Source organism: Mixophyes fleayi, chromosome 7 (assembly GCF_038048845.1).
Source record: "Mixophyes fleayi isolate aMixFle1 chromosome 7, aMixFle1.hap1, whole genome shotgun sequence".
Lineage (NCBI taxonomy): Eukaryota > Metazoa > Chordata > Amphibia > Anura > Limnodynastidae > Mixophyes > Mixophyes fleayi.
In genome coordinates this window covers 154749501-154775948 of record NC_134408.1, presented here as the reverse complement: position 1 = coordinate 154775948, position 26448 = coordinate 154749501, and the positions used below count along the sequence as shown (strand labels likewise).

The window sequence follows — 26448 nt, the reverse complement described above, 5'->3', positions numbered from 1 at the left end:
AGGGTTTATTAATAAAAATTAGTATTATTCTTTTATTTACACTCATGACGCAATGAATCAATCTGTACAGAGAATTGCGTGATAACAATTTGACGGATCTGCAAAACTGAATTTCCATGCTGCTCTCCTGTCTGATACTGCATGATATGCTATATACCAGGATGTCACATGATATAAAATCTAAGGTTTATCAAAACCTTTCCAAATTCTCACTACTGAAGTTTTGTTGCCCACTGTCCCAAACACAGAGGGCCTGATTCATTAAGGAACTTAGGCCCAGAGACCTTTCCTAAAGAGCATCTTAGCCCCCAGAAGAAGTTCATGTCTCAGGGGGGATTCACAAACACTGCTCACACCTTGTAATTGGTTTGAGACCTTCAGCTCCTGACTGATCCCTTCTTCTTGCAGGGTTTGCTCTTCAGATCCAATGTTACCAATGTGAGGAATTCCAGAAAGACGACTGCTCCTCCCCAGAGTTTATTGTAAACTGTACGGTTAATGTCCAGGACACGTGTCAGAAAGAAGTCATGGAAAAGAGTGATGGTGAGTAGTGATATTTAGATATCATGAACTAGGTGATCATTGGAGATGAAAAACAATAATATCCTATTATTTGAAGCATAATATTTTCATATTGCTGACATTTGTGCATTAGTGGTGGATTCTGGGTAGACCATACCCTTTGATACAACATCAAAACCATCTCTTCTTGCCACATCTGAATCACATCAAGTGACCCAATCACCACAGATCCAGATTGTTGCTGAATCGCTGTCTACCTTGTTTTGACATGGGCCTTGGCTGCCCCCTCTAAAAGAAAGGGAAAAGTCAGGATAATAATCACTATCACCTGCTAGCAGGGGCAGATTGGAACTTGAAGTGGCCCTGGAAAAAAATCTTCAAGTGGTCTCATGTGGACAGGAACAAATCAACTGTGGGTGTAACCAACACAAAAGTAGGCGGTATTTAGAATTACTGGAATTTGGTTGTACTAACATTTAGGAAAACCTAGATGTGATAACATAATACACAGTGGGTCACCTCTAAAGCAATGCAGGGAAAGAGCTGCCAGTCCTGTGTTATAAAAATACATGAATCCTTTTACATGATCTGCGACTGGTTTATACCTCTGTGCTCACATCCTTCCAATATTCCCTTCATAGAAACATATCTGACTTTGTTTAATAAGTTTAACTATTACGAATGTTGGCACAATTGTATCTGATCAGTCTGCCTGAGCAGCATATGAGACCTCACCGCACTGTTGCATCTTCCCCTGACGTCATGAGATGCTACCAGTCAAATCTATTTTTTAATATATAAAAATGTGTACTTTGTGTTTCAAAAAATGCATTAAAATAATCCTTATTATAAATGGCTATCCAGTGCGATCACCACAAAGGTAAAAAGCTTCAAGCATCTACAAGAAAACACTACTTTTGTAACAATTGTGCCCAGTGATTGGTGGTGGTTTGAATTAATAACAGTGCAGGGAGGGTTGGCAGACAATGGCATAAGTGAAGGGGAGAGCTATTCCAAGGGTTTGCTGGTGATATACAAGGTGCAAAGGAGGCAGGATTAATGATATTGTCAGTGCAATGTGGGCTGGCTATATATTCTACAATGTGATCTGAGAATGGGACCAGTGCAAGGTAGAAGGCAGGCAAAAGAATCAATGCAAGAACCACTAAAGTATCCCCAGAGGTGGAAGAAGGCTCTGGGGGAACCGTGGCACTTGAGACAGGAGGGTTATGTTTTCAGATATGTCTTAGACAATTACACAGACAAAACTTCAGTACTGTTAGGTGCACGCAGCTCTACCTTCACAAGCAGTACAGTGTGAAACAGGACATACCTCCCTACTGTACTTGTAGTCGGACCTAGCAAGACAGTCACCCAAATTTCAGGACTTCCCCACCAGATTCAGGACTGTTGGTAGACTGTCCTGCTTTCTCCTACCTGTTCTACCTGTTCTTGTCACTGTCACCATCTGTGGCTGCTGGTTTCTTATGATCAGTTGCTGCTTGTCTGGATCCTGGAATGTTGGAGGCCCTATTTGGAAAAAAATGGGTAAATGAAATGTAGAAAGCTCTATCCAGCCACAGCATTAAATCAATAGCATCCACATTTAATAATAATCCCTCCAGTTCTCTACATTAAAATAATAGTACTCATATTTAATAAATAGATCTATTTCCCTCCAATCAACCACAACATTAAAGTAATATTATTCCCATTTAATAAATAAACCTATTTCCCTCCCTCTGAACAGCCCCAGCAATAACTTAGTAGCATTTGTGTTTAATATAACCATTTCCCACAACCATCCCGGCAATGAATAATTATTATTCACATTTAATAAATAGCCTTCCTCTCCAAACTCACCCCTATATTCAATTAATAGCTCTGAACAACCCAGCATTAAATTAAATGTCCCGTCACCCCATCTTAATTTAATGGGCCTCACCAGTAAATTAAACTGCCCCACCAATAGATTAAATTGCCCCAATATGAGATGGCATAACAAGGCACAAGTAGCATAGCACCCATTAAATAATTACCCCCCACTTAAACACCACCATTAAATTAATAGCCTACCTTCCACCTATGTACTATTCATACATCCCCCCATTCCCTCACACATTGTAGCAGCCCCCCATCTTTCCTGCACACATTTTAGTAGCCCCCCCCCTAACATTTTGTATACGCAGCCCCTCTTTCCCTATAGTTATGTATATGCAGCCCCCCTCCCTATAGTTTTCTATGTGCAGCCCCCTCCCTATAGTTTTCTATGTGCAGCCCCCTCCCTATAGTTTTCTATGTGCAGCCCCCTCCCTATAGTTTTCTATGTGCAGCCCCCCTTTCAATAGTTTTCTATATGCTGCCCCCTCCCCAGGGCCGGATTAAGGGAATGGAGGCCCCTGGGCTAAGGGGGCCTCCATTCCCCTGTGAGGGCCCCCCCCCCCCGTGGTCCGAGCTGCCCGCCCCCCTTCCCGGCACTTACCTCCTTCTCCGGCGCACTGTACGCTCTTTACTGAGGAGATCTCGTGAGAGTGAGACTCACGAGATCTCCTCAGTAAGGAGACTACAGCTCGCCGGGGAAGGACCGCAGTGAAAGTGCTCAGCAGCACTGATCGCGCCCCCACCCCCGACCGGCCAATACTGCTGCTGAGCACTTTCAAGGGCCCCCTGGATGCCATAGGCCCCTGGGCTGTAGCCCAGTTAGCCCTATGGTTAATCCAGCCCTGCCCCTCCCCACAGTTTTCAATGTGCAGCCCCCCTTCCTATAGTTTTATATGTGCAGCCCCCCTCCTTAAAGTTTTCTATGTACAACCACCTCCCTATAGTTTTCTATGTGCAGCCCCCTCCCTATAGTTTTTTGTGTGCAGCCCCCCTCCCTATAGTTTTCTATGTGCAGCCCCCCTCCCTATAGTTTTCTATGTGCAGCCCCCCTTCCTATAGTTTTATATATGCAGCCCCCTTCTTATAGTTTTTTATGGGCAGCCCCCCTCCCTATAGTTTTCTATACGCACCCCCCTCCCTATAGTTTTCTATATGCACCCCCCTCCCTATAGTTTTCTATATGCAGCCCCCTCCCTATAGTTTTCTATGTGCAGCCCCCCTTCCTATAGTTTTATATATGCAGCCCCCTCCCTATAGTTTTCTATATGCAGCCCCCTCCCTATAGTTTTTCGTGTGCAGCCCCCCTCCCTATAGTTTTCTATGTGCAGCCCCCCTTCCTATAGTTTTATATATGCAGCCCTCTTCTTATAGTTTTTTATGGGCAGCCCCCCTCCCTATAGTTTTCTATGCGCAGCCCCCCTCCCTATAGTTTTCTATACGCAGCCCCCTCCCTATAGTTTTCTATATGCAGCCCCCTCCCTATAGTTTTCTATATGCAGCCCCCTCCCTATAGTTTTCTATGTGCAGCCCCCCTTCCTATAGTTTTATATATGCAGCCCCCTCCCTATAGTTTTCTAAAAGCAGCCCCCTCCTTATAGTTTTCTATGTGCAGCCCCCCTCCCTATAGTTTTCTATATGCAGCTCCCCTTCCTATAGTTCTCTATGTGCAGCCCCCTCCCTATAGTTTTCTATGTGCAGCCCCCCTTCCTATGCTTTTCTATATGCAGCCCCCTCCCTATAGTTTTCTATGTGCAGCACCCTCCCTATTGTTTTCTATGTGCAGCCCTCCTTGCTATAGTTTTTTATGTGCAGCCCCCTCCCTATAGTTTTCTATATGCAGCCCCCCTTCCTATAGTTTTCTATGTGCAGCCCTCCTTCCTATAGTTTTCTATGTGCAGCCCCCCTTCCTATAGTTTTCTATGTGCAGCCCCCCTTCCTATAGTTTTCTATATGCAGCCCCCTCCCTATAGTTTTCTATATGTAGCCCCCTCCCTATAGTTTTATATGTGCAGCCCCCTTCCTATAGTTTTCTATGTGCAGCCCCCCTCCTTATAGTTTTTTATTGGCAGCCCCCCTTCCTATAGTTTTCTATATTCAGCCCCCTCCCTATAGTTCTCTATATGCAGCCCCCTTCCTATAGTTTTCTATATGCAGCCCCCTCTCTATAGTTTTCTATATGCAGCCCCCCTCCCTATAGTTTTCTATGTGCAGCCCTCCTTCCTATAGTTTTCTATGTGCAGTCCCCCTTCCTATAGTTTTCTATATGCAGCCCCCTCCCTATAGTTTTCTATATGCAGCCCCCTCCCTATAGTTTTCTATGTGCAGCCCGCTCCCTATAGTTTTTTATGGTCAGCCCCCCTCCCTATAGTTTTCTATGTGCAGCCCCCCTCCTTATAGTTTTTTATTGGCAGCCCCCCTACCTATAGTTTCCTATGTGCAGCCCCCTCCCTATAGTTTTCTATGTGCAGCCCCCTCCCTATAGTTTTCTATATGCAGCCCCCTCCCTGTAGTTTTCTATATGCAGCCCCCCTACCTATAGTTTCCTATGTGCAGCCCCCTCCCTATAGTTTTCTATGTGCAGCCCCCTCCCTATAGTTTTCTATGTGCAGCCCCCTCCCTACAGTTTTCTATGTGCAGCCCCCTCCCTATAGTTTTCTATGTGCAGCCCCCTCTCTATAGTTTCCTATGTGCAGCCCCCTCCCTACAGTTTTCTATGTGCAGCCCCCTCCCTATAGTTTTCTATGTGCAGCCCCCTCTCTATAGTTTCCTATGTGCAGCTCCCTCCCTACAGTTTTCTATGTGCAGCCCCCTCCCTACAGTTTTCTATGTGCAGCCCCCTCCCTACAGTTTTCTATGTGCAGCCCCCTCCCTATAGTTTTCTATGTGCAGCCCCCTTCCTATAGTTTTCTATGTGCAGCCCCCTCCCTATAGTTTTCTATGTGCAGCCCCCCTCCAGGACTCTGTATGATGGTGTCAGGCTCCGTCCACACACTGTCCCATTGTGCCGGGGACGGATGCCTGTCTCCCTTGCTGAGCCACGTCTCATTGCCTAGCAACGGGACATACTTCCAGCTACGCTGCGCGCACATGCGCAGTAGATTCGCGTCCCATTGCCAGGCAATGGGACGCTCCTTTCACCAGCTAGTCGGCGATCAGGTGCATCTGACTGCCGGATTCACTCGCACCTATCAGCGCCCACATTAAACTATTTAAGGCACCTTTTGCCTACAGTCTGTGCCAGAGTATTGGTTCTCCAGTCTCCAGCGTTCCAGTGTCCTTCTCCCTCTTCCTGTCTTTTGCTTCCATTCCTGACATTTGGCTTGTTCTTTGACCACCCCTTGGCTGTGATTCGGTACCTCATTGTCCAGCAGTTCCTGACCTTGGCTTACTCTGACCACTCTTCTGGAAATTCTCCCTGTACCTATCCTCGGCTATCTTGCACTTACTTATCTTGCCATCCTGTGTACACTCCATTGCACTGGTGACTAGTTGGGAGAGCCGCGACCTGCGCACCTCACACACCCAAGCCCATACCTCCTTGCGGGGGTCCCTGGTAAATACCGGGGGTGCGTTAGACTCCGCGCCTCTCAGTCTAGTTTTGTCGATACCAGTAAGTGGATACTTTAGTACTACAAACGTGACAGATGACCTCAGTTCCTTGCAGACCATAGGGAACCCCACTCAGCCTACTGTTCTCTTTTGTCCTTTTTTCTCTCTTTATCCCCTCCCATTAGTAATCTCTCACGGACAGGGTCCTCTATGCTGTGTCTCCTATCTGCCAGCTCTTCGTCCTCATCTCTGTCTATGTTTTGACTTATGCTGAATTGCTTTTGTATGCCATGGACTTTTTTTCTGGTAATTTAATCCATGCATTTATTATTCTGCTTATATCTACCCATTGTTCTTATCTGTGTGTATCTATGTTATTTTGTAATTTTGTTGTATGTTCTATCCCCCTATGTATATCGCTGTGGAAGTCTTGTGGTGCCTTATAGGTAAAAGATAATAATAATCATGAAGGACACAGAGCAAAGATAAACAAAGATATTGGGCAGCCCTGTCTGATATCATAGTTAATGTAAATAGGGGGAAGAGCAGCTGTTCACCTGGACAGAAGTGGATGGGGAGCGGTACAGAGCTACTATACATGTAAGACATTTACTGTTGTGAGAGCAATTTCATCATGAAGGGCCAGCAAATGGGGTCACATGTCTTTTCAGCATCCAAAGCTATAATTAGGGATGGTACCTTACATTTATTAATATGGTGGGTAAGGCTGATGGTTCATCTGGTGTTGTCTTTGGGCTGTGGTGGATGAGGGACGATAGGATATTAAGTCAGGTAACCAGGGTCTTTGCAAAAATCTTAAGTTCCACATCAAGCAAGGACACAGGGCAATAGTTAGTACAGAATGAGGGATCTTTAGCTATCTTTAGGTTGACAATGGTATCGGCTTCTGCAGCAGCGTCAAAGGAGCTTCTCTTCAAGATTGAGTTAAACAGACATGTAAGCTTAGGGCAAACTTTCTTATAGCAAAGGGTAAGAAGTTGAACAAGATGTTTAGGGTTACAGGGTATAGGAAGGACCGATGCTGGATTTGAAGGAATCAGATTTGACATTCTTTCTTTCTAGCCCCAGAGATACTGATACAAGCCCTCAATGTAAGTAAGATTTATAAATCTTTTTGTTACAGCAAGAAGTAAAATAACACATTTACATTACACTGTGTATCAGTCTGCTTAAAAAAGTCCTAATAACGGCAGCAGCGGGTCAGCCAATGACCTCACCATACCCCTGTGCTGATTTTTTGAATGACCTTCCTGGTTGGTACAGAAGCCTGGACAGGTCAATAAGCTTTGTAGTCGTTGTGTAATTCCCCAATTTGTTTCATCCATATATTGGACGGACCTCCGCAGGCTTTGCAATGGGAGTTCAAAAGTTTATATAGTAATCAGCAGCCTTTGCTAGATGTAAACCCCTATACCTGGGAGTGAACTGCCATCACAGTGACACCTAGAAATCTTGAGTGGAAGCAAAGCGTGGATAAGAGTGATTCGAGCACAGCATTTCTGAAATACCCTGCACAGCAGTGGAGTGAGACTGCAGCGCCTGTGAGCTTCTCCACCTCCTCCTGCATATGGAGCTGCAGCAAAAGGCAAAAAAGGAATTTGAAAGCGATACACAGGAAGGATTACTAGAGATGCTTTATTAAAGCCAACATCTTGTAAGCATATACCTTTGGGGGAGATGGTGTAAAAAGTCACAAGAATTACGGTGGTATTCCTTCGTTTCATCACGAGGTTGAAGAATATACTCTTTTTCCGGGACTTTTATATGCTCATTTTAGACAATCTGCACTATTATTTCTCCATTTGTTTTATATAAACCGCTTATGGTGGACCACATACAATACCATCTTTTACCTTTACCAGAGTAAACTTACAACTATAATAAAGACATAGAGACTTGAATTGGCGTTTGAAAGATCAGGAATTTATTAAAGGCGAACCTGCTGGGGAAAAATTGGTGGCCAATATAAACAGACCAATCAGCATCCAGGCCACATCTACCAGCTGTAAATTCCGTCCAAACTAATTTGGACCCAAACTAGGCGTAAAAAGCCAAGCTCCCCCATTTGGCATATTAGCTGAGGCCCGCCCGCCTAAGCGGAGCCCCTTAAACCCGAAGTGCTATTCTGCTAATTGCCCAATCCCTTTAAGAGGAGAGTGCCTACTACGCCTTCAATGTAACAAAATGGCCGCTGATTGGGCTGCTTACCGCCACAGCTAAGGTTCCCCACCAAGAACCGCAGTCCGCCACCAACTGACCTCTCATAGCCAAACAAGAAAACCAAAAATCTGCTCTATAAAATATGCCATACCCAAATCAGACAAGTGCACACCATCGGGCCTATAGTACTGCGTCAAAATAGCCCTTATGGAAGGATAACTGATGCAACCACCGCCTTCTTTCTGAAAGATTTTCGGCACCGCCCGATTTACCGTTCCACGAACTTTCTCAATACGAGCTGGCTTAACCACCCCTCTCCAATCACGCCTAGGGATCATGTCGGACCAAACTAGTCGAGCTGTTGGCCAATGTAACTTAATGGCCCCGACATCAGATTTTATCTGCTCAATGAGCTCCAAACTGGACCACTTACCCAGGTCATTCCCCCCAAGGTGGATAATAAGTACTGAAGGGCGCCCAAACCTACTCTCATTGTCTTTTAGGATATTCAACAAAGACGCCCAACGCATTCCCCTAACACCTATCCCACTTATTGACTCTGCCCGGGGGAATTTGCTCAAATCATGAGCATGGCCGCTCTTACCGGCCCAGAAAATAAATGAATGGCCGACCAACCAAATATTCCTCCCATCCTGACGTGCACCTGCAACATGGAGTAATGCATGTAAATGAAATGACAAAACATATTATGATTAATACGGAAAAACAAGAATACACCACATTCGCGCATGACGCAGGGTGACCCATGCGGAGGTAAAACCGGAAACCCCGGGGTGCCACCGCCAATCAGGCCCCCGGAGAAAAGAAATGGCAAGACCCTCCGAGCTCCCTTTCAACAAGGTAAGCAACGCAACACCATGGGTCAGCCTTACTACATCGCACTGACTAAACCTATAACGCCACAGCTGGCCTCACATACCTCTTAAAACACTTAGACCTCCATCTACCCAAAGCCATAATGCTCTGATCAGACACACCTTCTTCCGCCGCTACCGTAGCTGCCCCAATCCTAAAGGAATGCGTCCCATAGTCAGCTGCACTCAAACCAAGCTTAACCACGCAACTCTTGAATACTGCTGAAAATTGAAACTTCGTAAGGGGAAGACCATCACTATGTCTAAGCCAATTATCACCGGGAGCAGGAGACCTATCCCTGTACAATCTTGTCAATTCTACTGGACAAACTGCTGTATCCTGGTTCCGCTGCAAAGTGACCCACTTCCCCCTACCCAATGAATCGGTCTTTGATCTATGAATTTTACAATCAATACTCTCATCTTGTACCACAACATTCCGAAACAGCAAGCCCGAATCAACTGCCGTCCTAGACGAGGCTACCAACTCACCTATTCTAAAAGCCCCGAAGAAAGCCATAACAAACGCCAGCCGAAACAAAACCGCCTCAAACTCATCCGTCGCGACAACCGTGATAACATTCAAAAGGTACACTAACATTCTCTTATCAATCGGTCTACGTTTATCCTCAAGCGGGGGGGAAATTCTAGCCCAACCTCTTAAAACCTTGCGCACCAATGCCTGTTTGGTAACATCCCGACTACCTGTAACCTGCAGAAAAAACGAAATACCAGCCAAAGCACACACCATATATGTTTTAGATCTACCCGCCTGAAAACAATGCCACACATATGCAAGCATGCACTGCCGCCTCGTCTTACCTCGAGCCTCATCAGATCCACAAAACCCCTCCCAGGACGACCAAGCCTCCCGATATTTCTTCAACGTCCCAGGTGCAACCGAACGCCTAGCAAACTCTTCTATGCCGGCCTTATAATCTGCCAGACAAAATCGGGGCATGAAACACCAGTCACATTCGCATGAGGGGCTAACGAACGAAACTTATTCCAATCAAACCCAGACAAGGCACCCGCAATATTGTTATCTACCCCAGGTACATGCCTTGCCCTAAAAGTGATGTTAAGAGTCAGACATCTATAAACCAAATGTCTCAACAGCCTCAGAGCTGGCAGGGAGGTGGCCCTCTGATTATTGATAGCATGTACTACCCCCAAATTGTCACACCAAAACAATATACTTCTATTAATCAGACCAACACCCCACAACTCGATAGCTACAATGATGGGGAACAACTCCAACAGTAAGAGATTCCTCGTGAGGCCCTCCTGACGCCAAGTACCTGGCCAAGCTGCTGCACACCACTCCCCGTCCAGGTAAGCTCAAACCCGGAAGACCCAGCAGCATCAGTAAACAATTGCAACTCCACGTTATTGGCGCCAGGCAGGGGCCACAAGCAAACTCCATTAAAACGTTCCAAGAACAAAAGCCACATAGCCAAATCATCCCTAATCTCCTTGGACATTCTCACAAAATGCCTTGCCTTTGTAATGCCAACCGTAGCCCTCTCTAGCTTCCGACAAAAAACCCTTCCCATGGGAATGACTCTACAGGCGAAATTAAAAAGACCAAGCAGCGACTGCACCTGCCTCAACTGCACTTTACACTCACCCTGGACCGTCTCAATTACACCCCTCAGCTTAGCCACCTTCTCTGCTGGAAGTCTACAACAACCCGCAACCGTGTCAATCTCAATGCCTAGGTATGACAATCTCACAGTCGGGCCTTCCGACTTGTCCGCTGCCACCGGAACTCCCATTACTCTAAACAGCGCCTGAGCAGAAAACAACAAATCCTGACACACTGCCGTACCTGCTGGACCAATGAACAGAAAATCATCAAGGTAGTGGGCCACACTCTGATGCCCAGACCCGGTCACAACACACCAGTGGAGAAAAATGCTAAAACATTCAAAAAACGCACATGACACCGAACACCCCATAGGTAAACATTTATCACATGTCCACAAAACGACCAGCGCGTATCTTACTGCGCACACTGCTCCTGATATCACGGAGGACCGCTGTATTAGCACAGCGCACAACATCACCTCCCGAGGTACCACTGTCCTCCCGAGGCCCCCCGCCTCCAACCTCCGCCCTATGGCGGGAACTCTGTAATTTCCTCCTCAGTAGCCTCACCAACTTTGCGTCTGCTCTCCCAGACCTGGCCGGAGCCTCACTCTCTGAGGCTGAAGAACTTAGATCGGAGCTAAAACCAGACCCCCCGCTGGCATGCTCACCGATTACACGGCCACCTCCTTCCACACCAGATGATGGGCCCACCGTGGCCAATGATTCGGCTTCCGTGGAAGAAGCACGCCCAGATCTCCGACCCGATCTCACACGCCCCTGCAGGCCTGCAGATGGGGGAACAGAAGAAGAGCTCTCCAGCCTGGGACCCCCGGTTCCCGCACTTACAGGCAATGCCAAACTCTGATCACTAACACTCTGGCTAGAAGCCACCACTGCACTTGCCTGCCGACTCCGTGCACTTGTTGCCGCCGTGCAGGGAACGACCCGAAGACCGGCCGGGGAGGACGCTGCACCCCTGCCCCGAAACCGGCCCCCCAGACGTCAGCTGTACGTCGCTAGGCCCTAACAGCACTGCCGGCAAGGAAACGGGAACCCGAAGCCCCTCCGATCCTGCCGCCCCTAGGGTGGCGGCCCCTGTGGAAGAAGCACTTGACGTTAACACAACATTACCCGGACAGCCGGGACCCGAGAAGTACGGCCCATAAGCCGAAGGAGGAGGAAGATAAGGAGTGAAAGGAACCCCAGGGGGGAAGAGTGACCCAGAGGAGGGAGGAGGGGGGAGGGGAAGAAGGAAGAAGAAAATGCTGAGGCTGGGACAAAGAAGTGGAAGGGGCCTGGATGGGACTGGATGCAATGAGGGGGGAAGGAAGGGGGGCAGAAACAAGCGCCATTATATGGGGGGAACTGCCAGGGGTAAAAGGTACAGTGGCCTGGGAAAACGCTGCAGCAGGGGACTGCTGACAGCCAGAAGTTATGGTGTGGGGGGGGTTTATAACATTTCCAGCCCCCTGGAGAAAAACGGCAGAGCCTGCAGCCTCTCCCCCCTCTGCAGCAAGGACCACCTGGTCCCCGGCGGGGGGAGGATCATCAGAAGCCAGGGAAACATTGGTGGCAGCGGTGGAACCGGCGATACTAAAATGGCCGCCGGGACCCCTGCACCTGACATATGCGTGCGCAGAAACCTTTTTCACCGCCGCAGTAGCGGCGGATGAACCCGGCCTGCCAGTTCCCATCGCGGAGGGGGGGCGGGGGGAACAGTCTGCGGCGAGTCCCCGGAGCTGGGCTCGCCGCTTGGGGAGAGGAGTGGAGGAAAGGGAAGCCTCAATAAGGCGATGGGGGGGACCCGGACCCGTTTAGCACGGAGCATGGTGAAAGATGGAAAAAGGGGTGAGGGGCTGAAAGGCAAGAAGGAGGGGGTAGGCAAAACCCAGAAAAATGGGGGAAATGAGGCAAAGAAAAGGGAAAGAAATAGCAAAGAAAGCAGGGGAAAGAGAAAATATAAAGAAAAAGGCAAAAAACACAGACCACAGAAATAAAGTACTAAAGAAAAACACCGCTATAAAACAGAATCACACAGTATTACACAGTATTACACAGGATATAACAGCATAACACAGTAACACAGCATAAAGCAGTATACAGCAATACTCACCAGGACAGCAGAGAGCAGATACTCACTCACTAACAACTCCAAAGGCAAGAGGAAATGATATCCTTTTCCTATATGTTATAAGCCTAATCTGGAAACCTAACCCCTCCCCTTCCGGTTCTACTGATTGGTAGCTCATATATTACCACTACCCAGATAAGTTAACTCCTGGTATGCCTGTACTTTTTCTACTGCCTGCCCCCACACGTTTATGTCACCTCGGTCTCATACAATCCCTCTGTTATATTTTCCATGAGTCTGATTCCCAGACTATAGGAACTCCAATTGAGGAGAGAGATAATGGTCATCTATCCAGTGAAGGGAGTATAGGAGTTCCTATCTCCTGTGAGATGTGAGAAGGTGCGCGCTAAGTGTATGTTAACTATATTTTATGTCTGTATATAGTAATCAGCGTTAATGGGATGACTGTGCTCAGCTTATTTATTACCAGACATCTGAGAGCCTTACTTAAAGCTGTGACACATTCTGCACCCTGTAAATGTCAAAATTGTGTTGCAAAAATTGCGTATGTACGTTTGAATGTTGAGTTGCCTGTACTTAAATTACGTCCAACTGAAAACACAGAATTATTTCTGTGTCAGGCATACATCTGGCACACAAATGCGTATACTTACAGTACATGTATAATAAAGAAGTGACATACACACAACAGACAAAAGGTCATTGAATATTGTTAATAAATATGAAAACTAGAGATGGTCACTGACCCCCGTGTTTTGGTTTTGGATTCGGTTTTGGATCTGGATTACCGTCGTGTTTTGGTTTTGGTTTTGGTTTTGCAAAACCTCCATTGCGTGTTTTGGTTTTGGTTTTGGTTTTGTTTGGTTTTGTTTTGCTATTTTTTGGGAAAATCCATGTTTTTGGGCCTAAATTAACCCAATTTAGTGCTCCAACTGTTTTAGAGACAAGTAATCTAATTGTTGAGGTAATAAATCATCCCAAAAAACAGTTTAATTCTTCGTTGGTAGGCCTATTCTACACACAAAACAGATTGTCTTCCTCTCCATCTATGCATATTGGCAATGCAGCCATCGTCTTTGAATGTATATTACACCCTACACTTATAGTTAAATATGTAAAGAAATGGAAAAAGCCAGTTTGGTTTCTGTCTCTCAAGGCCCCCCTCCACTTGTATAAAATACCAAAAAATTCAGCCATTATAGACTGTACAATATTAATTGACATGGAGAAAGCCAGTTTGGTTTCTGTCTCTCAAGGCCCCCCTCCACTTGTATAAAATACCCAAAAATTCAGCCATTATAGACTGTACAATATTAATTGACATGGAGAAAGCCAGTTTGGTTTCTGTCTCTCTAGGCCCCCCTCCACTTGTATAAAATACCCAAAAATTCAGCCATTATAGACTGTACAATATTAATTGACATGGAGAAAGCCAGTTTGGTTTCTGTCTCTCTAGGCCCCCCTCCACTTGTATAAAATACTAAAAAATTCAGCCATTATAGACTGTACAATATTAATTGACATGGAGAAAGCCAGTTTGGTTTCTGTCTCTCTAGGCCCCCCTCCACTTGTATAAAATACTAAAAAATTCAGCCATTATAGACTGTACAATATTATGAAAAATGGACAAAGCCAGTTTAGGGTCACTCTGTCTATGACACCCTACCCTTAAGGATAAATTGCCCTAACAGCAGCCTTTCAAGATGGTATGTGATATGGAAATGCCACAAGTCCCTTTCCTCTTTGGGGGTAGATTGCACCCTACACTTACATAGAAAGTTTTAAAAAGATGTTATCGGCATCATCTTCAGCTTCATCCTCACCCTCATCAGTGTTATCGTCATCATCACAGACTATCAATTCATCGCCGCTTGAATCCGCCATTAGAGAACAGTCAGTGCTTGCATGTCTTGGATGGTGAAGGCCTTCCTCGTGGAAGATGTAGTTCATTTTTATAAACATCATTTTCTCCACATTTTTGGGAAGTAACCTTCTACGGCGATCACTGACTAAGTTCCCTGCTGTGCTGAACACTCGTTCAGAGTACACACTGGAGGGTGGGCAGCTTAGGTATTGCAAAGCAAGTTTGTACATGGGTTTCCAAATAGCTTGCTTTTCTTCCCAGTAAGGAAAGGGACTGTCTGACATTTCCATATCAACTACCTCTTGAAAGTAATCCTCCACCATCCTTTGCATGTTTATACTCATATTGGATGGACTTATGGGCAAAGTGACACTTTTTTTTGAAAAATCCTTCAAACCAGCCCAGATGTTAAATTGTTCTCGTCTGCCCCCTGTGTCTTCCCTGCTTCTTTTTTGGAAATTTAATTTTTTACGAGCAACAGCTTGAGAAAGTGAAGGAGGACACGTCGTCAAGCCGAGGCCCAGTTCAGCGGCCAACTTGCTGAGCAATAGCTCCTTGCAAAAGTTCACATCTCGCTCATTTACAAGTAAAGACTCAATGTAGGTTTTAAACCTTGGATCAAGCACAGTGGCCAAAACGTACTGATCCGAGTTCAAGATCTTAATAACTCGAGGATCATTGTGAAGCGAATTAAGTACTTGATCGACAAGGCCAACATACTTTGCTGAATTGCTTGCTTTCAGCTCCTCCTTCATTTTCTCAAGCTGCTTTTCCAATAGTCTAATTAAAGGAATGACTTGGCTCAAACTAGCAGAGTCTGCACTGACCTCACATGTCACAACTTCAAATGGTTTCAGCACCTTGCACAGCACTGAAAGGATTCCCCACTGTGCAAGAGTGAAATACATCCCCCCTCCTTTCCCAATGTCATGACTTGTGCAATATGCTTGGATGGCTTTGCGCTGTTCCTCCATCCTCTGAAGCATGTACAGGGTGGAATTCCACCGAGTTACCACCTCTTGCTTAAGTTGGTGGCAGGGCAAGTTAAACTGCTCTTGGAGCTGCTGTAATCTCCTACATGCTGTGGCTGAATGCCTGAAATGGCCTGAAATTTTACGGGCCACCGAAAGCATCTCCTGCACCTCACGGTTGTTTCGTAGGAAGCTCTGCACCACCAAGTTGATGGTGTGAGCAAAACAGGGAATATGTTGGAAATCACCCAGCTGTAATGCTCGCACTATATTGTTGGCGTTATCTGAAATGACATACCCTGGGGAGAGTCCGAGTGGTATAAGCCATGCATCAATCACATCTCTCAGTTTGCGTAACAAATTGTCAGCCGTATGCCTGTTAGTGAAGCCGGTGATACAAAGAGTGGCCTGCCTGTGACAAATGTTACGTAGTGGTGTACATGCTGCTGCTGTTCCTGCTGGTGAAGGTGAATGACCAACCCAGTGGGCTGTCACAGTCATATAGTCTTTGGTTTGGCCACTTCCACTTGTCCACATATCTGTGGTTAAGTGAACAGTGGGCAGAATGGCATTTTTCAGCGCAATCTCTACATTTTTACACACTTTTTGGTATAGTTGTGGAATAGCTTTACGGGAGAAATGGTGTCGCGATGGAATTCTGTAACGCGGACACAAAACCTCAATTAACTGTGAAAAACCAGCTGCGTTTATGGTGGAGATTGGACGCAGATCTAACACTAACATTGCAGCCATGGCGTCTGTGATTCGCTTGGCGACTGGGTGACTGCTGTCATATTTGCTTCCCCTCGCAAAGGATTGTTTCACAGTTAATTGCTGAAATGTAGGACTGCTCATTTTATTCACCTGCCTCTGGGATGACGATTCACCCCCAGCAGCAGCAACAGCAGCAGCAGGACTAACGCTTTCTTCAGAGGAATCAATAATAGTGCCGGAGTCATCCAGCCTTAAGTGGGATGCCGGGCTAACTCTGAGCGCTACTGAGGATATTGATGAGGATGGTGTGGTGGGTGTATTTTGTGGCCGTCGGTATGTCGGTGAGCGGAGGGTCTTAGCTGATGAGGGAGTGCTTGTATTCTTTTGGGAAGAACTTTCAGCTTTTCCCAACACTTTGCCATGAACTCTCGTTAAATGGCGTAACATAGACGAGGTTCCAAGATGGTTAAGGTCCCTCCCTCGACTGACTGTGGCTTCACATACACTACAAATGGCTATACAATTGTTGTCTGGATTTGGGTAGAAATAATTCCACACATAAGAAGTGGATTTTTTTGTTTTATGCCCAGGCATGACAATGGCCTTTTTCTTGTCACGTGCCAGAACTGCTGCCACTGGTGCAGGACTTACACAAACAACCTCATCCTCATCAACATCCTCATTAGCGCCCTCGTCGCCTACACAAATCTCCCCCTCATCCTCTTCTAATTCCAAAGTGGCATCCTCAATTTGGGTATCACCGGCTACACTCGGGCTATTAAGGCACACATCAGCAGAATGCTCACGATTAGACATCCCACTGTTGGATGGACTCTCCACAGGGATTGTTGTCATTTGTGAATCAGAGCAAATATTCTCCTGTAATGCCTCACTGGTATCTTGCAGCTCAGCTTTGACGCGTAACAGTAGTTGTGCACCAATTGTAGGCTGGGTAACTTTTTGGGATCTGCCACTAATAGCCAAAGGTGAAGGCCTCATTCTCTCTTTGCCACTGCGTGTGTAGAATGGCATGCTTGCAATTTTTTTTTTATCGTCACTTAACTTTTGCTCAGTTACACTTCGTTTTCGCTTCAATACAGTAAATTTTTTTTTGGTTTTTGTTTTTTGCACTAATTTGAAAACACTCTGTTGTTTGACATCGCCTTGGCCAGATGACGTACTGGGAACACTAACATCAGGACTGGTGACAGAACCTGGTTGCTCATTTAGATCATATGTGGACTGCTTTGAATCCATTGCGTAGATACTGCTGACAGATATGACTTTTGACAGCCAGAAATATTAATGCACAATTAGGGAGGACACCCCAAAAACACTGAGGAGTGCTAAAATTTATTGAGTAGATACTGCTGACAGATATGACTTTTGACAGCCAGAAATATTAATGCACAATTAGGGAGGACACCCCAAAAACACAGAGGAGTGCTAAAATTTATTGAGTAGATACTGCTGACAGATATGACTTTTGACAGCCAGAAATATTAATGCACAATTAGAGAGGACACCCCAAAAACACTGAGGAGTGCTTAAAATTATTGAGTAGATACTGCTGACAGATATGACTTTTGACAGCCAGAAATATTAATGCACAATTAGAGAGGACACCCCAAAAACACTGAGGAGTGCTAACATTTATTGAGTAGATACTGCTGACAGATATGACTTTTGACAGCCAGAAATATTAATGCACAATTAGGGAGGACACCCCAAAAACACAGAGGAGTGCTAAAATTTATTGAGTAGATACTGCTGACAGATATGACTTTTGACAGCCAGAAATATTAATGCACAATTAGAGAGGACACCCCAAAAACACTGAGGAGTGCTAAAATTTATTGAGTAGATACTGCTGACAGATATGACTTTTGACAGCCAGAAATATTAATGCACAATTAGAGAGGACACCCCAAAAACACTGAGGAGTGCTAACATTTATTGAGTAGATACTGCTGACAGATATGACTTTTGACAGCCAGAAATATTAATGCACAATTATGGGGGACAACCCAAAAGCGCTGGGGAGTGCCAAATATGAAGAAAAAATAATAAACCTCTATCCTCCTCTCTGCACTAGCGATTTTGGTTAGAGCAATTGCAAGAACAATATTGTATTCTTTCTCTGTCCCTGCTCTAATTAGCCTATGACTACACCCTGCTCTCTCCCTCTGTCAAATGGCGATGGATTGCTGTGGAGGCGTGTATTTATAAAGTTGAAGTATCGCGAGAACCGAGTCCCGAGATCCGACGACGTCACAATGACGTTCGGCCTCGATTTGGATTCGGAATTGGCGGGAGAGTACCGAGCTGCTCAGCTCGGTACTCGGATACCCAAAGTTCGGGTGGGTTCGGTTCTCGGAGAACCGGACCCGCCCATCTCTAATGAAAACCATGTTTTCCATATAAAATGTAATTAAATACAAACAACCTTTTCGTCTGTAATTTGCTGCTTTATAAATCAAATGGGAATCTTCTTTCCAGAAGTAGTCCAAGTGGAAATGACAAATAATCCAAATAGACGAATGATGTCTATTCTGTGACATAATACAATTCCAACGTTAAGAAGGCGGCTCTAAATAAACTTAGTTAGATTTTGGCAAATACCGCAATCGTTTATTCCAGTGGGGGAATAAACTTGGCACTTTACCGGCAAAGGCTTTAAGAGCTCAAACATACTTACATTGCAACTATTAAAGATGATACTAGGAAGGATTGTTGGATTACTACAGAAATTGCTGCCACCTTTCATTCATACTATTCTCTATAAGGTTCTATATAGACTGTTGGTAATACCCCCTAGATGGACACTGCCCAAAGATATATTTCCTCCTCCCTAGAGGAAATTGATTTCCCCACTCTCTCAGATGCAGATAAACATTTGTTGGATCAACCTCTCACACTTGAAGCATTGGAAGAAGCCATTAATACACACCGTCTGGGAAGAGCATGCAGTCACAATTTTCTTACTACAAAGACAGGTTGGCTCCCTTGATGGTTCCAGCCTTTATTGCCATCTCTGATGGCATTAAGTTAATTCTCATTGTATATCACCGAATGAAGACACACCCAAAGATCTTACCAGCTGGTCTGCATGCATGGTGCCTGCTTGAAACCACAATTTAAAGGCACAAAATTGATTAAAACTTAACAGCGAAATGCACGTTGGCGTTAGTGCTGAGTACGCTAATTACGATTTAAAACTTAATATGACTTAATTCTGAGGAATACCTTCCTGATAGTTACTTAATCTATTATTGTTCAACTCCGAGCTAGATTCTAAAAGGTAATTAGCAATTCACCCCCCCGTCACTGCATACTCATATATTGGGGACTGAGTGCTAGATACAGAGAATTGCAATTTTTTGATCAAAGGGGACATTTTTAATCCCTTAGGGACAATATATATAGATAAGACAGAGATTTGTCACTAAGAGATTATTATATAAATGAGTGTCAATCTATATAATATATGGAAATAGCTATCTTGAGTATTTATTGGAGCACTATAACTTTATAAAATATTAAGAAACCGACCAGATATTCCCGTTTAGAAAATGGGGGCATGGATCCACAAACACCACCTACTATATAATTAATAGATAATAACCATACACAGCACTTTTCAAATCACTTCATTTCACTTTTTCACTTCATATTTTGCTGCTTTTTTTGAACACAATATTTTATTCAACAATAAAAGTTATGTTTTAATCAATTTTGTGTTTCAATGTATAAGGGAAATATATTTAATACATAAACCACATAGTGCACCACAATTAAATCCAGCTCTTTGTTCTCTTTTTGTTTTATGTATATTTTAGCTGGATGGTAGCATCTCAGAACTTAAAACATTTGAGAAGCAAAGATCCCTAAAGGGGAGCTAGATAATGAATAGACAAACGCTATAATGAGTAAATGTGTTTCTATGAATCAACTAGTGCGACAATAATACTAACAAACTCAGGAGAAACTCGTAAGGAGATAAGTTGCAAAAAAATTATATTTTTTTTGATTTGTTCATCTTCAACTTGCCCCTCACACTGACTCTCCGGCGTATACAATTGCTTATAGAAAACCTCTTTAGCTCCCTTCCAAACTTCACAAGGGTTAGGGTTAGGGTTAGGGTTAACATCTGCCAGACGACCCGAGCATGTTCAGTTATTAGAGCTGTAATAGAGACACATTATAAATTCCTTTGCAGTTAGTATAGGTGCCCTAATCATTATTATTATTATTATTATTATTATTATTATTATTATTATTAAGGGTGTGCACCGGGCACTTTTGGTGTTTTGGGTTTTGGGTTCTGATTAGCTTGAGGTTTTGGGTTCTGATTTTTTTTGCCAAAACACCCCACGAAAGGTTTTGGTTCTGATTTTGGGTTTTGGGTTCTGTTTTTTTTTTAAAAAAAGCATAAAAAACGCTAAAATCCATATTTCCGTTTTTCTTTCACTCCTACACTATTATTAACCTCAATAACATTCATTTCCACTAATTTCCAGTCTATTGTGAACACCTCACACCTCACAATATTGTTTTTAGTCCAGAAGGTTGCACCGAGGTAGCTGGATGTCTAAGGAAAGCGACACAAGTCGGCGGCACAAACACGTGGCCCATCGTAGGTGGCTGTGTAGGTTTGAATGGCCTTTTTCTGCTCCTCCATCCTCTGCAGCATATAGAGGGTGGAGTTCAAGCGCGTCACTACCTCTTGTTTTTGTTGATGGCAGGGCATGTTCATGCTTTTTTGATGTAGCAGGAACAGTGAACGTAGTTTAATATCTGATACTAAGATTTCTGGACTGCGTAGTGGAGTGGCCCCGGTACCCAATTTGGTACCGGGGCCACAATACCTCCTTCAACTGTCTAAATTCCACTGCACAGATGGCGGACACCAGATGCACATCTAACACCAACATAGCTGTTACAGCCGACAGTTATCCGCTTTGCAATAGGGTGACTACTGTCATACTTTGTGGTCATGGCAAATGACTGTTGGACAGTCAACTGTTTGGTGAAAGACGTAGCGTTCTTGCGACTTCCCCTCTGGGAAGATGACCCACTACCAGCAGCAACAGCAGCAGCGGCAGTAGTAGGCGTACCGCTGTAGGATTCCTCGGATGAATCCCGTATTGAAGAGGACTCAGTCTGGCTGGTGACATGGCCTGCAGGACTAAATCTGATGGAGATCGTGGAGGAAGTTGACGAGGAGGGTGTTGGTGGTGTGTATCCAACAGGACCAAGGGATTTAGGTGTCCCTGGACTGCTGACGTTCCTAGCCACAGGTCCTGAACTAAACACTGAATTATGAAGGTTCTTCAGGTGACGTATAAGGGAGGATGTCCCTAGGTGGGCAAGATCCTTACCCCTGCTTATTTGAGCTTTACATAAGCTACATATGGCCATACATTTGTTGTCCGGATTGGGATAAAAATAAATCCAGACAAAAGAGGTGGATTTTTTTGTCTTCTGACCAGGCATGACGATGGGCATTTTCATCCCATGGACAACAACTGTTTCCCCCCCTGGTGGCTCATTTATGATAACCACATCAGCATCCTCCTCATCAAGTTCCTCAGCGCCAGCTACATCAATATCCTCCTCCCGGTGTACAACATTCACACCTTCATTAGCCAAATCTGTAACTGGACTGTGGGTGATCCTTCCAGCATATGCAGAGGGCGTGCTGCAAATGGTGGATGGAGTCACCTCCTCCCGTACAGTGATGAGAAGGTCAGGCTTCGCAACCACCAACACCCTTAGACTCGCCTTGGGGATTTGTGATGACATCTCTCTAGAAGGCAGAGTTGTTTGCTGTGTTGTTGATGACAGCTTAAGTCTCTTAAATTTTTTAGAGGGGTGAGGAGGAGGAGGGCTTAGATCCTTGGGTGAAGCTGAACCACTAGTCATGAACACGGGCCAGGGCCTAAGCCGTTCCTTGCCACTCCGTGTCGTAAATGGCATATTGGCAAGTTTACGTTTCTCCTCTGATGATTTGAATTTTCTTTTTTTACTAATTGTAGTGAACTTTGGCTTTTTGGATTTTACATGCCCTCTACTAGGAGATTGGGCATCGCCCCTTGGCAGACGACGTTGATGACATTTCATCGTCTATGTCATGACTAGTGGCAGCAGCTTCAGCATTAGGAGGAAGTGGGTCTTGATCTTTCCCTACTTTATCCTCCAAATTTTTGTACTCCATTATATGCAGCACAAGAGAGCGTACCCCTAAACCACACACACTTTGGGACTGCGGAAACAGTGAACGTAGTAATATAGATTGCAGTTCCTATTTTTTGGACTGCAGAAACAGTGAACGTAGAAATATAGATTGCAGTTACTATTTTTTTGGAACTGCAGAAACAGTGAACGTAGTAATATAGATTGCAGTTTCTATTTTTTGGGACTGCAGAAACAGTGAACGTAGTAATATAGATTGCAGTTCCTATTTTTTGGGACTGCAGAACCAGTGAACGTAGTAATATAGATTGCAGTTCCTATTTTTTTGGACTGCGGAAACAGTGAACGTAGTAATATAGATTGCAGTTCCTATTCTTTGGGACTGCAGAACCAGTGAACGTAGTAATATAGATTGCAGTTCCTATTTTTTTGGACTGCGGAAACAGTGAACGTAGTAATATAGATTGCAGTTCCTATTTTTTTGGACTGCGGAAACAGTGAACGTAGTAATATAGATTGCAGTTCCTATTTTTTGGGACTGCAGAAACAGTGAACGTAGTAATATAGATTGCAGTTCCTATTTTTTGGACTGCAGAAACAGTGAACATAGGTATTGCAGTACTAATATTTCAGGACTGCAATAATATATTGCTCTAGAATTCTTTTATACTTTTTAAAAAAATATATATATTTTTTTTTACATTTTTTTGTATAATTTTTTTTTTATTTATTTTTTTTATTTTTTTTGGGAGTTTTTAATAATTAGAAAATTACTATGGACTTAGCACAAAAATGCACAGGACTAAAGCACCACTGGACTCAGCAGGACAGACACTGGCCAAAGCACCACTGGACTCAGCAGGACAGAGCACAGGACAAAAGCATAAAGCACCACTGGACTGATCACGCAGGAGCACCACTACCCTACAACCTCCCTCTACCCTGATCACAGCCCAAATGAAAATGGCGGCCGCTAGCAGGGAATTTATGCAATCCGAGTCTCGCGAGATCCGACGCGTCAGAGCCTCACTTTCATTTTTTTGGCGCCGGAAATACCCGAACAGTGCTCGAATCCCGTCGGATCCGCCCTGTTCGGGTGGGCTCTGATTAGCGGAATCCGAGCCCGCTCATCCTTAATTATTATTATTATTATTATTATTATTATTATTATTATTATCATTTATTTGTTAGGTGCCACAAGGTATCCGCAGCGCCGCACACAGTACTAACAGTAGACTATACAGGGTAAAACCATACAGAACAATGAACAAAAAGTACCAATACTTCAGAAACTCCGGCCAGTCATATGCAGTAAAGACGGAGCGGAAGAACAGGTATGGAGACAGGAGGGGAGGGGACCCTGCTCATACTAGCTTACATCCTAAGGGAGGGTAAAAGGACCAGGCACAAGAGGAGCCAGTTAAGGCAAGAGGAGAGAAGGGAGGACGAGCAAAGGGAGGAGATGGGGGTTAAGTAGATGGTTGGTAGGCTTTGAGGAAGAGGTGAGTTTTGAGTGAATGTTTGAAGGAGCACAGAGTAGGAGAGAGACGGATGGAACGAGGGAGGTCGCTCCAGAGAAGGGGGGCTGCACGGGAAAAGTCTTGGATTCTGGAGTGGGAAGAGGTGATAAGGGTAGAGGAGAGGTGGCGGTCGTTGGCTGAGCGCAGGGAGTGGGCAGGAGTGTGAATGGAGAGGAGGTTAGAGATATAAGGGGCAGTAGAGTTGGAGAGAGCCTTGTAAGTGGTGGGGAGGAGTTTGAAAAGGATTCTGTAGGGGAAGGGGAGCCAGTGTAAGGCAAGGCAGAGAGGGGAGGCAGAGGAGGAGCGGCGTGAGAGGAAGATGAGTCTTGTGGCCGCATTGAGTATAGAGCGGAGGGGGGAGAGACGGGAGTGGGGGAGGCCAGTGAGGAGGAGGTTACAATAATCAAGGCGGGAGATCATCTGGCTAAAATTTACTATGGGGTCCCCTAAACCCGCTGTAGTTGAAATGATACTTTGGGACACCTCTCCACATTTGGTGGTCCCTTCTGGGACCATTTGAAGTGGTAATTTCCACTTCAATTGACATTCTTGGAGGAGAGGTTCCAAACAGCCCATGTTTCTGGCTCCTTAACATGACAAATGCCCCAATAGTGCATTAATAAACATTCTATTGAAGCACCTAGACTGTATGATTCCGGTCCGTTGGATATCTCCCTCCTGTCCAACATTAAGAGAATGGTTTGCGAGGTTGGACTTTTATAGAAGATCTTATTTTATCCTCCGCAGATAGATTTCATGACTATTACACTATCTGGGTTAGCTGGCTGGAATTTACGGACACAGATAAATATACCTCAATAACTACTTCCCTGCCCCGCTGAAGCATCATGTCTCTCTGAAGCAGCACACCATACCCCTTGGCTAACTTAATTAGAGTCTGGACCCTATGTCTGTCCACTTCCCCCAACCAGCCTATTTTTCTCCTATTTTTCCCCTCTCCCCTTGTACCCCTGGATATTTTTTTTTTGCTGAGTTCTTGTGTACAGAGATGTCCCTATAGTATAGATTTACGGATGCTCATTTTAATTGTTTTCCTGGCAGTTGTCTCCATCCATGGCAGATATGACTAATAGCTTCATCTCTAGTTTTTTGTTATATTATATCATTATTGTGAGCTTTGTCATGTGATTGTGATGTTGATATAAAGCGCCATTCTCTACTGACTTCCATTGTTCTGGTTCTCTGCTGAATTTGTTTGGCATTTGCTTCTGTGTTTTTTCTTGTATTCTATAAAACCAAATAAAAAAATATTACATAAAAAAAATGATAGTTGTAACGTTAATAAATGAATGATCAACTATGAGGGGTTAATACGCAAACAGACAATCAGATGTGGCTAGATAGTTCTGCAGTGTCATTATCATCATCATCAACATGTATAACCTAAGGCCTCCTAATAAGCATATCTGGGACTGCGTCCACGTCTCACTAGGTTGAAGTTCCATGAGCGTGCTGCTACACTTATGTGTACATGTCCTTACTGTACTCAACTTACACTCCCACTGCCCTCCCCTGCTCCACGTCTCCAGACGTAAGGGTCAGAGATGCTCAGACCGATGTACGATGCATTTTGGGACACATGCATAGTACAGAAAAGCGCATATTTAGCCACAATTCTTACGACCAACTCTTAATGAGGCCCCATGTTTGCAATAAGAGGATGCAGTTCCCAATCTTAACAGAGAGATTTAAACGACAGAATACATAATATTCGCTACGTAACAGACTGTTTAAGCTAAATTAAAATAATGTTAAAAAGTGTGCAGAGATTCTTGCATAAAATATGCATGCAGGGCAACTAATATAGAATAAATTATATAAAACAGGGGGATCCTTGTATGAACAATTTGCATAAGGCAAAATAAATACACATAATAATAAATAAAATAAAATAAATGTATGTTCCTTATATTAAGTGAAAAGTGCAATAAAAAATTGATGAATACTGAAAATAAAATCCTGAAATAAAGTAATCTTGTTTGGCTGTGCAGACGGTTGATGTCCTGATGAAGGGGTCTGACTCCCAATATTACAGTGTAGACTATAAGGTACCTGACTTTTCGGTCACAATCTATCTGACTAATTGCAAGTACTGAAAAAGTGCTTCAACTCCTTGCACTTCAAGCACAATTGCTGTATTAATTATTTCCTTGATCTCCTCACGGACGATCCCACCCCAGTCTTGCACTTCCCAAATGTAGGTCTTTTATATTCAAACTCACTTTCATGGTATTGTTTTTACAATCACAAGTACAACGATGGTTCACTAGCAGTACATACATGTAACAACAAGTACATGAAGACGTAATATACAAGGAATTTGGTACAGGGAATGAAGACAGAAGTATCAGTGTTACTGTGGTTGCTGCTCTCTGCAGTCAGTCAACTATTTCACTGGTGATGTTGAAGCTGATTACACAGTTGTGGTACGTTCTGTATGACCTACGCTGCCACATGTGGATCAGATCTG

The 26448-nt window shown here is 44.4% G+C and overlaps 1 protein-coding gene across 1 annotated transcript in view; it reads left to right on the top strand.

The window, feature by feature from the left end:
- LYPD1 (LY6/PLAUR domain containing 1) overlaps positions 1-26448 on the top strand; it is a 74487-nt gene that overhangs the window by 11040 nt on the left and 36999 nt on the right. The window contains exon 2 of the mRNA XM_075181264.1: positions 409-543. Within this exon, the coding sequence (XP_075037365.1) occupies positions 409-543 (135 nt within the window). The remainder of the gene's footprint in view (positions 1-408; positions 544-26448) is intronic.